This window comes from Palaemon carinicauda, chromosome 21 (genome assembly GCF_036898095.1).
Source record: "Palaemon carinicauda isolate YSFRI2023 chromosome 21, ASM3689809v2, whole genome shotgun sequence".
Classification (NCBI taxonomy): domain Eukaryota; kingdom Metazoa; phylum Arthropoda; class Malacostraca; order Decapoda; family Palaemonidae; genus Palaemon; species Palaemon carinicauda.
The window spans coordinates 98,807,611-98,821,776 of record NC_090745.1 but is presented as its reverse complement, the minus strand read 5'-3'; the positions used below and the strand labels follow the sequence as shown (position 1 = coordinate 98,821,776).

The 14,166-nt window shown below is 36.1% G+C and overlaps 3 protein-coding genes across 5 annotated transcripts in view; 2 read left to right on the top strand and 1 right to left on the bottom strand.

Moving 5' to 3' along the window:
• The window catches only part of LOC137615345 (inactive phospholipase C-like protein 1), a 1,261,629-nt gene that overhangs the window by 1,056,586 nt on the left and 190,877 nt on the right, over nt 1-14,166 (top strand). The window lies entirely within an intron of this gene.
• Nucleotides 1-14,166, top strand: part of LOC137615349 (enoyl-CoA delta isomerase 2-like) — a 145,480-nt gene that overhangs the window by 104,981 nt on the left and 26,333 nt on the right. The window lies entirely within an intron of this gene.
• The window catches only part of LOC137615508 (inactive phospholipase C-like protein 1), an 82,639-nt gene continuing 78,966 nt past the window's right edge, over nt 10,494-14,166 (bottom strand). Inside the window, 2 exon segments of the mRNA XM_068345424.1 lie at nt 10,494-11,773; nt 11,918-12,160. Coding sequence (XP_068201525.1) covers nt 11,402-11,773; nt 11,918-12,160 — 615 coding nt within the window. The 3' untranslated portion in view covers nt 10,494-11,401.

Here is a 14,166-nt window from a genome sequence, read left to right as displayed (position 1 = left end):
AGAAATTTGAACTTTGAAATGTAGCATCAAAAAATTTTTAATTAAAGAAAATTTTAAATTTTTTTTCCTGAAAACACATATTACACCCACAGAGAAAAAAAACATTTTGTAGTGTATACTTTAAAATATAATACAACTTTTAATTGTTTAATGCTTATGGTAAGCTATCAATTATAAATGTTTGCTATGCATGTCATTTAATACTGTAATTTTATCATTGCTAAGAGTTGCCTCAGTTCTCTTGTTTAGTTTCTGTATTATAACGTACAGTGTAGTTTTTTTTTTAATACATTTTTACAGTATAATACTGTACAGTACCTGATATCCTTCATAAAGGGTATTTGGTATTTTTTTTTTTTTTTTCAAGGTTCTAAAAATAATTTTCTCTTGAATGTGTGGGCCTGTCCATCATTGAGTAGAACAATTACTTCGTAAATTCTTCCTTAAACCAAATTACAGTAATTTTGAAATTCAATTATATTTCAAATATAGTTTGTTTACCTCAAATGAACTATGTTTTTAACAAAGGACATGGCATAAAAATTGCTCTTAATATTTAAAACTAAGGCTTCATTTGAAAATTGGGTATACATATTAAATTATGCACTTTGTTTCATTTTACTTAAATTTCTTTTAGCAATTAGTTTTGTAACTTTAGTGCATTTACAATTACACCTAACTAGTCTGCCAAGGACAGGGACCTAAATATATCAGTTATAACATTATTGTACTATAACCTGAATGTTCATAGAAAAATGTACATAATTAAAAGCTTATTAATCTGAATGCTCATAAAAAATTTACATAATAAAAAGCTTATTAACAAGTGGTGAAAAATGAAGTCTTTAATATTTTTCATATATTAAATATACATTACTGTAAATGAGACTGAAGATTTTTGTATCATGGGACCACCATACCCTTATAAAAAAAAAACAATTAATTGCCATTGTGACATTCTTTTTCAAGATTGTATGGGTTCCTAATTGATTGTTTTATATATTTGGTTTGGGCAAATTATATTTGTATTGTAATGTGGTATTAGAATACAGTAGTAGTTTGGTATTTTTGATGTACTGCATAATTATAATTACACAAGTCCATATAAAAAATGTTCATTCATAATTAAGTCACTCATATAAACTCTTATTTTAAAGTTTTTCACATACTGTTGGTTAGTTTAAACATACTTAAGCACACAGGTTTCAGAAAATAATATTTTGGCACAGATACTGCTAAATATCTTAGAGTAATTAAATATTGTTTTGCTTCCAGAAGCAGGTTCTACAAAAGACAGATATTACCTTTTGAATGTGTATCAAATTTTCAATAATTAGTACCAATAGGATTATCTGAAAGATTGACAGCTAACTCATATTTGTAAAACAATTATGACCAAAATTACTGTTTAAAGATTTATAAGTTGCTCATAAACTGAAGTGCCAATGGAAAGAGCATTGCCCATGTCACTTATGTCCTAGAGATCGCCCATACAGTATAATATACATATGATCAGTGCCCAACCCCCTCTCCACCTAAGCTATGACCAGATAGGGCCCAGAAATAGCTGTTGATGATTCAGCTTGTAGTTCTGTTGGCTCCGAAGGACAATATGGTTGTAAACATCAGTGAAAACTATAAAGCTGTTAACCAAACTTGAACCCTCGATCCATTGATTGCGAGCCAGACTTTTCTACTCGGATACATTAGCCCTCTTAAAGGAATGGAGACAAGGGATTGAATCTTTCAAGAGGAAGAACTAGTTAGAGAATTCTTGCAGGTACTAGTACCTTGTACAATTCATAGCTAAATGTCCACTGAAAAGTGAAATATTCTTTGATTTTCATACATCTTGAAAAGCTTTGAAAGCCCACAAAGAGCACATTTGGGTCATGCCTCTTGTAATGATCCCCCTTATTGCACATATGAAACTGATTGAAAACAAGTCAAACCTAAATGGTGGATGAGTTTTGACCATTTACTCTGGACGATTTGGAAGTGGAAACCAGTCTGTAACTTTCCTGGATATTGAAACAAACTTGAACAAGTAGAGATTCTATCTCATTGTTTCATTTAATTGGCACAAAGGTTTGGTTGCTGTGGCTCCTGCAATTATCAAGACCTCTTTGCTCACCTATATTTAAAAGAATGAATCATGAAGAATGGACATAGTATTATTGAAACTGAAATTTGAAACTTTATGTAAGATAAATTAACAGATTTTCTCTGACAATGGCCTAAATAAATCTCGACCTTGTCTCTTTTAGTCTCAAGACTGTTGCATATTTGTTTAAAATGTGGCAACTTGTTTACACCGAGATACAATACCACCAAAACAAATTGATTTTTATCGTTGGATTTAAAAGTCTGTAGCTCAAAGATCGATGAATATGGTAGTTCAGGTTAAGTCAGCAAGATTCTGTGACAACCAAGTGAACTTCGCAGTTAGAGGGTTAAGACTGGAGGCATTCAAGTTCAAGGTGGACTTGTTTCAGGATAAAGTATGTGAGAAAATCCATTAAGGAAAATTTAACCACATCTGTAAATTGGATGATGATAATGTGTGAAGGATTGCTTCAATTGCAGTGCATGCTAGTGCAGTAGTGGATAAATGAATACCTATTTGCACAGCTATTTGGATAATTGGCTTATTTTAGTGTCATTTCTGAGAATTTTTAGTGGTTGATGGTACAAGTATTAACCATTGCTAGAGCATTCTCAAAATCAGCACATAACATTCTCCGAGATTATAGTGTGGTATAAAACTGGGAATACCCTTGAGGATGGAGATGTGCTTAGAGGGTTCAATCAGGTCTGGGTTTTAAAAACCCACAGAATTTCTTACCTGTGAGATCTTGACTCGCTGGAAAAGAAAGTACTAGTCAAATCTAATTTTGTATCAATGGCTGAGCTAGTACTAAGAAGAATTTACAAGTTGGCAAAGAAATGCTTGAGAGTTCACAAGGTCAAATATACAAGTTGAAGGATGTAGATCAAACAAGTGATGAAAATGGTAGCTAGCAAATTTGAAGAACTGGTAGCACCAGTGCTTTTATTATTATTATAGCTGTACATTAACAAAATTACTGAGATCTGGCGAACATACACACGTGTGGAGTAAGAATTGTCCTGGTAATTGATTGGGAGCTCCACATCATCACACTAGAATTATAGCCAAGGACCCTCAAGATACCATCAGAAAAAAAAGATGACCTACTAAGGCATATACCTGGGTCAGGTTCACTGTAATTTTGCCTAATTTTTGTGGAGTATCAAAATATATATTTTTGGAAATTTTATTATAAAAGCAATCAGAATAAAAAACAATGTTTCCCTTTGCCTTGATATTTATGTGGCCGCCATCTTGGATTGTACAAAATGGCTTTCGTGAGAAAAGTTTTTGTCAATATCTTGGCTTCTAAATAATCTAGAGTTTTTTTATATATAGCTAAACCACCATTTGCAGGGCCAAGGAAACAATGGTATAAAAATAAATGAGCTACATTCAACCACAAACTTAATAGTATTTGAGAAATATTCTGCTTTATTGATGTTTTTCAGGTGATCAGACATGGATGGTCTTGCCAAGTTAGTCCATTAAGAACCAACATGCTCCTCATAAAAAAAAATTGGGTTTAATCTTGTAGGCAACCATTGAGTCTACATATCACCACCGTAACTTTCATACTTGTTCTTGTCTCTCTGCATTATTTTGACACTCACTATCGCACTGGTGAAGATTGGTGCAGGATAAATTCTGCAAGAACATCTGGCAAAATAAGTCTGTTTTGCATTGGCTGCTAACCATCTCAGTGATTTCCTTTGGAGCTGGTTGGTTTCAACTGGCCATTAGCTGTACTCCTCCAGGGTCTTTTATTAGAGTGCCACATATGAATAGGTGTAGAACGTGATGAGCATGTTTGTAATGGATACATTTCAGGATTTGCCTTGTAGCACTCATAGACTTCAGCTTCTATCCAGGCATCATAAATACTGGAATTCTACATGTAGGCATTAAAAGCACAAAGGGCAGCCATGACATGTAGCTCTCCCTGTAGTGGGAAAACAGAGCATTCCAGATCAGGTCTGGATCTAACTGTTGGACTACCTCATGTCAAATAAAATGACAGTGGGATGATATTTACCAACAGCTAGCTTTCTCAGTTGACTTGCATGATGACAGCCAGCAAGGTTGACCATTCATGTGCCACCTCTGGGATAAGTGGTAGGGGTCCAAACTGGGTCAGTGAGTTTTATCCTACCCAGCCTTAGCATTAGCAACAATCCATCCTAGTTGGGACATAATAGGACCCTGAGATTCCCTTACCAGTGACAAAATAGTTTGTTTTCTTGGTAACCTGTGGTTTTGACTTGTCACAGTGCAGAATATATACGTGGTATGGAGTGATAGAGACTGCGCATTGCCTATCTTCAAGGATGGTGCAACTGGTGTTCCAGGAACCTCTGCCATCTGGTGTAAAGTAGTAATCTTTCTATGAGTGGTTCTTTTCTCATTAGCAGTATCCTCTGAAAATTTTGTGTTCTTCAAGTATGGTAGAGCATACTGACTTTGGAACTCTTGGGTGTTTTGTACAACAGCATTTGCCAGACTTTTCATTTAGCGGGGTAAAGCTATATGGAACACGGTAATCCTGTGCACTGAGAAGATCCATCAGTGTCTTGTTGTGGGTGTCGTGATGAACCGTCATAGCCAGTTCTAGGATGTGTGGGTTTTCTTGTGCATATATGATGGCCTAAAGGATGCCGACTCTTCTTGGCGTATAAGTTGACCTGTTAGTTGGATTTGAATACATACATGATGTTCTGGCTTGCTATCAGTGCTGCTTTGTCAACAACTTTGGTCCTCCTTTCAGTTTTCATGCTGTCAGTAGGTCCTATCATGATCTGGGAATTGCGGTATTCAGCTGGAACGTGGCAATGTCACTAGTGGCCTCTATGGTGTTTGTATCCATGGCTCTCTTGGTAAAGTTTGTGATGCTTTTCTTTATCACCTGCGCTGTTCTTTAGATTGTATGTATAATATCCTCTTCATCATTATTAAACTCCGTAGTTGGACGTCGTCATGTTCGAACCTCTTATAAGAAAAAAATTAATTTCTTCAGAACCGAGGAAGACAGTGACCCCTGCTTTGCATCCTTCCTCTGATTCCTGCTTCAGACTCCATCCCAGCCATCATTACTGCTTCGTATCATCATCCTGTCCATCCATTTGTGTTCATGCTGATCCAGTAAGAGTATTTTGCTTTAACAACATATGATCCAGCGATCTTTACACCAGTGATGGGCTGCCAACGCATAGAGCCCGTACTCCGCCAAAATTCCTGGTCAGTCTAAAACATCATCATCATCGTGACTCTATCCCAGAATGAACCATGCTTTCTTTACATGTTTCTGGGAATAGAGAACAGTTGACTTCCTTTAATGTTTTTAGCTGTAGCAATGCACCGAGATTCTTTTCTTTCAGCCACTTTTTAGGATCTTTTATTTCAGCCAATATTTAGGATCTTTTCTTTCAGCCACTTTTTAGGATCTTTTCTTTAAGCCACTTTTTAGGATCTTTTCTCTAAGCCACTCTTTATCAAATGTAAGTATGTGATTTCAAGCCATCTATGCCAAGCATATGTCTTCAATATCTGTTATAGGTAGGTATGATTGGTTCTGTGCTTGGACATCAATGAGGAAGCAGATTTGCACACTGTAGCAAAGAATGCAGCCTATTCTTCTTTCACTGTTGCTGGCTTCTTGCTGTCCATGGAAAACACGCTTTGTACATCTGGTTTGGTTTTGCTAAATATCAATGGAATGCATATCCCCTAGTGCAATATATGTGTTTAGTCTTGTTTCCAGTGTGTCATTATTGGATCTTTTAGCAGCTTCCTTATGAGATTTTCCAGCATTGAATGTCCTCTCCTGATAGAGCTTCATCATCATCATCCTTCTTCTGACGGAAGGAACATGTACTGTACAAGACCTCATGAAAGGTGTTGATGAGCCTTATTTGTTCCTCTTATCTGTCCACGTTTCATGGCAGTGTGGTGACCAGTAGCTAATGGATGTGCATGATGGTCTCAGGCACGTTGGATTTAGTCTTTTGATAGTTTCATTTGCATAGCAACTATGGTGATAGACTGCCTGACTTGTTGTTGGTCCTCGACATATTTGCCATCATGGACAATGGTCGTCTCTTCTACTATATCCAGCATACGCTGGTAGGAGTCTATTCAGGGATGTTGCATGAATTCTAGGGTAAACTGTTCATCATGAAGTGCATAATATAGGCCTATTACAATAATCAGACTACTAGATACACGTTTTCTGGTTGGTTTTTAATATGGCCTAATGACCAATTTTGCTTATGCAATTAGTAAGTACTGTATTTTGTAAGAACTGATGTAATAAATGTTTCATGACATCTGCAACTGTTAACATTGAATTCCTTGGCCTTGAAAATGGTAGTTAGCTGTCAAAATATAAGGTATAGGTGATTCAGCTGGGATATTGACTAAAGAAAATTTCATGGCAGTCATTTTGTAAAATCTGGGTCTGTTGCCATATGGCACTCAGGGAAAATGTTAACATTGTTTTCCTAATTGTTTATACTATAAGGTTTCCAAAGAGGTATTGTTTTCATACTCCACAACAATCCAATGAAAGGTAAAATCCTATCAGTGAACCTAACTGATAGTAGCATTGACTATTTTCAACTATGAAGAGAAGAGGGAATTACTCAGATCTGAGATTCATGCTTGTAATAATACAGATGCCTTCAGCAGTAAAATCCCCTCCCCATCTCTCACCGGAGACCCTCGAGAGCTTTCGAATAATCAAAACACACCTTGGATGTGCAGACAGGGTTGCTTTGTAGTTATCTGAAAGTACTAGTTTCCACAGAGAGGATTATAGTTCTGGATGCTGCAGTTAGTAGTATGAAGATGTGAGTTTATAGAGGTGATTTATGAGCAGTTTCTTGGATTACTTTGGAATTTTAACCGTAGTTTGATGGTTAATACTTATAAGTCACTTGATCTATATAAAAGTTCATCAGATGGACCCTTTTCAATGTTAGTCTGAGAACATTTTAAAGAGGACTATCTGGTAAGCATTGAAAAAAAAAAACCATTTAATACTGTAAGTGCCTGACATTCACACAATAACCATGCTTTTCCTGGTTCTGTGTTTCACACTTCCCAGGTATTCTTTACTGTGATTGCTCTAGTTGTGCTTCAGGCCAACTAGAATTTTATTTATGTGCACAGGTAGTAGATGGCTTTCAGATAGTATGTCTATAAACCAGCTTCATTGAGGCATCCCGTAGGATCGCAGCTTCATTGAGGCATCCCGTAGCCGATCCAGTGTTACAAAGTATTTAAATATGTCTGCCAGAATAAGTCCAATCTTAGCTGTCCACAAGAGGTAGTAACTTTGGCTATAGAAAAATATAGAAGCTTGGATAAGACCAATGTAGCTGATGATAAAAGTTCAGATTGATTCCTAGATTTTGGAAAACTTCTAACAGCCAATGTGACCTCCTCATAACCATTTAGGCTGAAGAGGTTGCAGTTGGGTAGATGAAACTAAGGTAGTTTCTTTAACTATGAGTTGGAAAGGAATGAACTAAATCCCATAATGCAAGTAAGAGTAGTTTTAGGCAATGGATGGGTGTTAAAGCAATAATGTAGTTTCTGTCACACACAAGCATAATTTAAAAACCCTTGAGGATTCATTGCATATGCAAATGATGCTACTCTCTTTGCCTCAATTTCTTCTGATGCACTTTAGATGAATGGTTACTGAATCCTTTAATAATGATCTAGTTAAAATTAGTGCATGGTGCAAATTATGGAGCATGAAGTTGACCCCTAATAAAACTCATAATAGCAAGTAGGTCAAAGATAGAGTTTCCTCAACATCCAGACCTCTACATGGATAATGTTTCTTTAAGGTGTGATTCTCGATTGCAAATTTACTTTTGAGAAACACATTTATTCCATTTATTTTTCAATTGCTTAAAAAATTGGCGTAGAGAAAGTCTTAAGATTTTCTGTGATCAATATGCTCTGAAGAACTGTATTAATTCTTTTATTCTGCCTTGTTTCTAGTATTGTTCTCCTGGTTTGTCTTCAGCTGTTGAATCTCGTCTTAATTTGTTGGACAAACACTTGCGGTCTATTAAATTTCTTATTCTTGATCTGGATATTAATCGCTGGCACCACCGCCTTTCAGTTAGTTCTTCATGCATGTAGCATTAGATTTTAGTAATTCTGACCATCCTTTGCATTCAAATCTTCCCAGACTGTACCATCCTGTACTTAGTACTAGGTATGCAGCCAATTCTAATAGTCATGCCTTCTCCATCATAAGGCACAATACTACACAGTATTCTATGTTTTATTCCAGCTTTAGCCAGATTGTGTATTGATCATTCTAATCACGCATTTGAATCTGTGAATCTTCAGAAGTTCAAACTTGCAGATGCTTTTATGTTGTACAGGCTCACAGTCTCTCCATAGTTTTTTTATGGCAGATCTACAATACTGTATTTAAACTGTTAGTATTATTAATTTCTCATGTAGTTTATTTTCTTTCCTGACATGGCTATTTCTCCCTGTTAGAGCCCTTGTTCTAACTAGGATTATAGCTTAGCTAATTACAATACTAATAATAATGTTGAGCTTGTCCTTGATGACATGGCTGATCTAAGTTAGGCATTGTAGATAGGATTATGGGTGATTCTTAAGTTTTATTTTGGTGATAAATCATTCTTGCAAATGCACCTAGTAGTAATAATTCTCTAAACCTCGCCTGATGTTCAGATGGCTTTTCTGTTTTCTTTCCTTGTAAAATTGCCTTCCCCCTTTATAGTATTATTGGAATTATATGGCAGTGTATAGCATTACCATCACATGGATAAATAACATCCCTTTGGTTTTTGGTCTCGTCTGCAGGTGCTAGTGAACATGCCACATGCACTCCAGATTGAAGTTTTGTGTTTTAAGAAGTTATATAGAAACTTAATTATTATAATCAAGGGGATGGTTTCTTTGTCTTGTGAGGGTTGTTTAAGGGATTTGATAGATGGCAGGGGCAAAATTGTTATTTGAACAAACATTGTAACAAATGTAGTTCCCTCACTGATTTTGAAGGATCATCTTCAGTTAGTAGCAGTTTACATAAAATATTCTTGTTATAAAAGAAAATTCTTTTAATTAAGGGGAAAAGCCAGAAAAGACTTGGCTAATACCAAACTTGCAGGAATTGATTGTAACATACTGCACTTCATAAACTTTAAACTGATTTTGCTGTTTGTACAAACTCGGAAAGAGATCCATCATGCAGAGGCAACTGTCCTAGCCTAACCTGCCCTGATTACAATTCTAGGCTCTAATTCTTTCTTAAGTTGGGCCTAATTACTCTGGTGTACCAGCTAGTAAAGTTTCCTCATTAGTTCCTTCACCCAAATGCTTGCAGACAAATTTGATAACTTGTAGCATACTAGGTATATCTCATGTCTGGCAAGATTTGGAAACTTCTGTTCATTACCTGCTTGGAAGGAAAAATCATAGAAAAGTTGTCATTCAATTGACTGAAATTAGCCTTGGTTACAATTATTTTGGCCCCAAACAGTTGTTCATTGACAAAGCTTCTGTTAAGCATGTCAAGTTTATCCATTTCACCACATTCTTCAAGGGAAATTTGTTTCCAGTACAATATTCTAAAGTGAAAATTAAGGACTAGTGAAGAAGATAATTTTAAGGCTTTATAAAAGAGAGTAATTAGAAATACAGGCAATTATCTCAAAAGCCTATACATCTTTCATGTAGCTGGATTATGCTCCCTAAAATGTCAGAGTGCCAGAAGTTAAGAACTATACTAACAACCAATATAGTGTGGGAATCTAATACCCTTTAATTTTCAGCAAAATCCTGATCTTTAAAGGACTGATAAGGTTGTTTATTATTTTGCACTGTGAATGTTAGATAAAATACCAGGATTGGAGGGAATTGAAGTAGTAAGATATGGGGGACAAGGTTTTTTTATGAGTAGGCTGGGGCAAATTTACTTTTCCCCTGAACAATCAAGCCATCTTAATTGGGAAAAGTGGATTGCTCAAAAACTAAGAATATCTTATCACGGACTGGAAATGATTTCCACACAGTAAATATGGGCATTCTTTTTTGCACAAACAATCCATTATTTGGGGGTAAGGGGTAAAGAGGCCCAATACCCCCAAAGCATCGCCAATAATCATTTTTAAAATCTCTATTTCATGCCTTTCCTGGTTGGACCTTCAACGTTTTAGGTACACAAATAATATATGGTATGGCCTGTCAAGGTACGTACTTTTCTTCTGGAAGCTAAAATATTTAGTCACTTCTCTGTACTGTGAAATAATGAAGCTTTCTACAAGGTCACTCCAATATTTAACCTAAGTCATTACTAAATGTAGTTAACAATATAATAAAATTTGCAAGGTTTTGCAACATTCATTGTTTTATTACAATAAGTGTAGCATATTGAACTGGCAAAGAAACAAAAATCAACCATTATATCTTGAAACTGTAACAGTGAGAGAGGCAAACAAGTATATCTAGTTGTGTGTGGAATGTGTCTGTTCTCCAAAGAAAGCTAAAGCGGTACCGTAAAATAGTATTTGTACACATCATGGCCTATTTTTGTTACTTTGCCTTGAAGCAAGGATCAACTTTACAAATAATTTGCTAATTTACATACTGTACAAAATAAATACATAAAAACATTAATTTTTTTTAGCAGATTTGTGTCTTGCAAACAGTTGGTCAATATTTGATACAGGTAACAGCAGCACCAGTTAAGATAACTTAAAGATATATACTGTATATGGGATTCCCTTGTAGCAGGTTCACTGAATATATTCTCAAAAGCTAGTTTAGGACTTTTCAAATATACCACTGCCAGTGAACTGTTTAGGAAAGGGGAAAAATGTGGGGCTTAGAGAGTTATATATTTGTTGAATTTAGCCATTTCAAGTCTTAGCCAGTAAGAGTATACTAAACTGCCTGTAAAGTTTTGCCTACAGAAAAATACAATTGATAATTATGTCTAAATCATGGAATGGCTGAATGCTAACAATTGGACGTATTGTAAGTATTTAGATATAAGAGCAATTTTGTAGTCTTTATAGAGTTTCAGATATCTGAATGGAATATGCTTTAAGCAAGACTAATAACATCTCTGAATGGAATATGCTTTAAGCAAGACTATTAACATTTTTAGAGTATTTATATAAATAAGATTTAAACAACTTTTTATATAAAAATTACCATTCTATGTACATGTGGAAAGTGGCTGCAGCATTAAATGTTATGCTTTAAAAAAAATCACTAGCATACACTCTAGCTGAACTACAGGGCTGTGTTCTGCTCAAAGTTGAAGCCAGGGGTGTAACTGAAGGAGTGAAGTAGCGGCGGCTTTAGCAGTTCAGTGGTTTCTTCATCGTCACCAACTACTGTAGAAGAACTACTAGGTGTAATTAGGAAGTCCTCATTAACATACCCAATGCTGCTCGACTCAAGATTAGAGTTACTTTTCTTCAGGATACTTTTAGGCTTACAATCACTTCCTGGAGTAGTAGGCGACCTTCCCAAGCTACCATAGGTTGTGAGGTTTTCGGAGGTGTTATGACGATTAGCAAGGGTTAAACGAGGTCTTTCCCGAACTGATGGTGATTTTTCCTTTGCACTAAAGCTATCTAAAGTTGCTTTTGTAGATTCAACCTGTTTTAGAAAAAATACCATCAATTATTGAATTTTAGTTATCAATTGAAATTTCATTAAATACCAAGTACAGTACACACTGTATAGTATTCTTATATGTCATTGTGCTGTATAGTATTACTATATATTTCTTGTGATACTGACCTGTTCCATTGCTGTTTTGCATTTCTTTTTGAGCGCCTCAAGCCTATCCAGCTGACCTCGTATGATTCTAACATTCCAAGCGTAATTTTCCATTGCACGATTTGCCTTTTTGCCTTTAATACCATTGGAGGAGAGTAGGTTCTCCAAATTATCATACATAGCAAAGGCAGGTTGCAGTTTACTTTCAAGGGTTGAATGAAGCTTATCTCCATGCTCTAAGAAATGGTGAATTTCTAACAAAACCTGTTAAACAAATTTCACTGATTTATTAAGAAATGGTGATACTACAGACTGAAAGAATATTATTTTTTTCTCAATCAAATAGAAAAGTGGATATATGTTCTAGAGTGGTAAAAGGTAATGTAGGTTATGTAATAGTAAATGTTGCCTATAAATATGAGGCATAACTATTCTTTTCCACACAGCCCTCTATTGCATTTAGGAATGAAATTAATATTTTTTTCAATTAAAATTTGATTAGTGTAATGACAGCACATCAATCATTTTTTCATTAGTTTCATCACAACATATCAATCATATTATGCCTAATATAGTATGAGTCCAGAACCTTCACAGTTTCAAGTCAGATAGAAGGTAGTGTTCTTTAGAGATCATCTGGCTATCCACTTGTCTGTTCTTCAACTTACTTCTGAAGTTTGTTCTGTTTATTGTTACCCAATTTCCAATTCTCGAGATGCTTAATTCCTGTTAACTAATATTCTATATTTTCTTATCCCTAACTTTAATCTTTCAATCTATATAGTAATAAGTAATTTCCTCATTTAGCTGACAGTCATCATTATGTATTAAATCAACTGGCTTTACCACTGTCTTCTATGATAGTAATCTTTCTAACCCTGAGCAACTAACAGCTTTTTGACAGTAATTTCTACCTTTGAGTTTTTTATATTTTTTTATAGTATTTTGATCTACAGCTACCACCTTAAAGTCAATTATCATGTAGGATAATAATTATTTGTTGTACAACTGGGAAAACTACATACAGTAACGTAAATCTAATAGTTTTTTCTTTATAACTGTGATATTTGCCTTGTACAGTATTATATAGTTAAATTATGGATTAATATCCCATCATTCTAGGCAGGCTCTTAATGATTTTGTGGAATTTTGAGTAATTTTACTGTTTGTCTATTGCTGGCCCTAATTATATAATTAACTCATGTTTTCAGAGCATTTTTTGCTGCTCAGTGTTTTGTGTAATTCTTGTACCATTGTGTTGAATTTTTGTATAATCTTGTGCCTTTTGACCTTAGTTCCAGAAGACCCAATGTATGGCACATTCATTGCTCTATAATTTGACTTAAAATGTAATGAACAAGAAAAAGTACTTACAACCTACGATCATTTTCTAAAAATGAGATACCTACTTTAATAACTTTCATGAGAAGTCAGATAAAATGGCGTATCGTAGATTTAATACAGTACTCAAGGATGAGTGACATTAAATCGGAACGAACATAAGTTGAACCGATTTAAAGACCGGTATTACTATATAATCTTCAATTTGCATTAGCATATTTGCCATGGTGTTTTAGGTAGGGCCTATTGAGCCTTAGACTCCTTGCTTCCTATGGATATAAATCTTCTTGCTTTGTAGCACCAGTCCTGGGCAAAATTGTTTTCCATCTCTCACTGAAGAGACTTGCCATGATTGGTAGGTCAACCAGCGCGTTTCCTCTATCCAGAGGACAAAGTACAGGACATAACATATGAGGGTGCTACTACTAACATGAATATTTGTTCCGTAACTGACATACAAACCACGCTATTTAATAGGGGTATTACTTTCGGTGTAGCTGAAATGACGAGCCATTAGAATTTTAACCTCCTCGTGAGCGCTCGCCAATGCGCCGCCTGCTATCTCCTGCGTGCCATCCCTCACCAGCGCGCAACCGCGCGCGTTCACCTGCACGCGCCCACGCCCATCCCCTACAGCAGCTACACACCGCCAGCCTGATGTGCGCCCACAAGAGGCGCCAACGAGAACAGGTTTCGAATGTGCGCCTGCGCGCAAGGGATATCTCTCCTGCGCGCGCGCGATCTACGACATCTGGGGTGCGCGATCTCTTGCCCGCACGCCCATCATCCTGATCCTGTGCGCCCGCGCACAATCAGCCTCCTGTGCACGCTTCTACGCGCCATCGCGCGCCCTCACAGCTGCCCTTGCGCGCACGCGAACGCCAGCGCGATCGCCAGTTCCCTTCCACGCGCGAGGCTGCAAGACAACG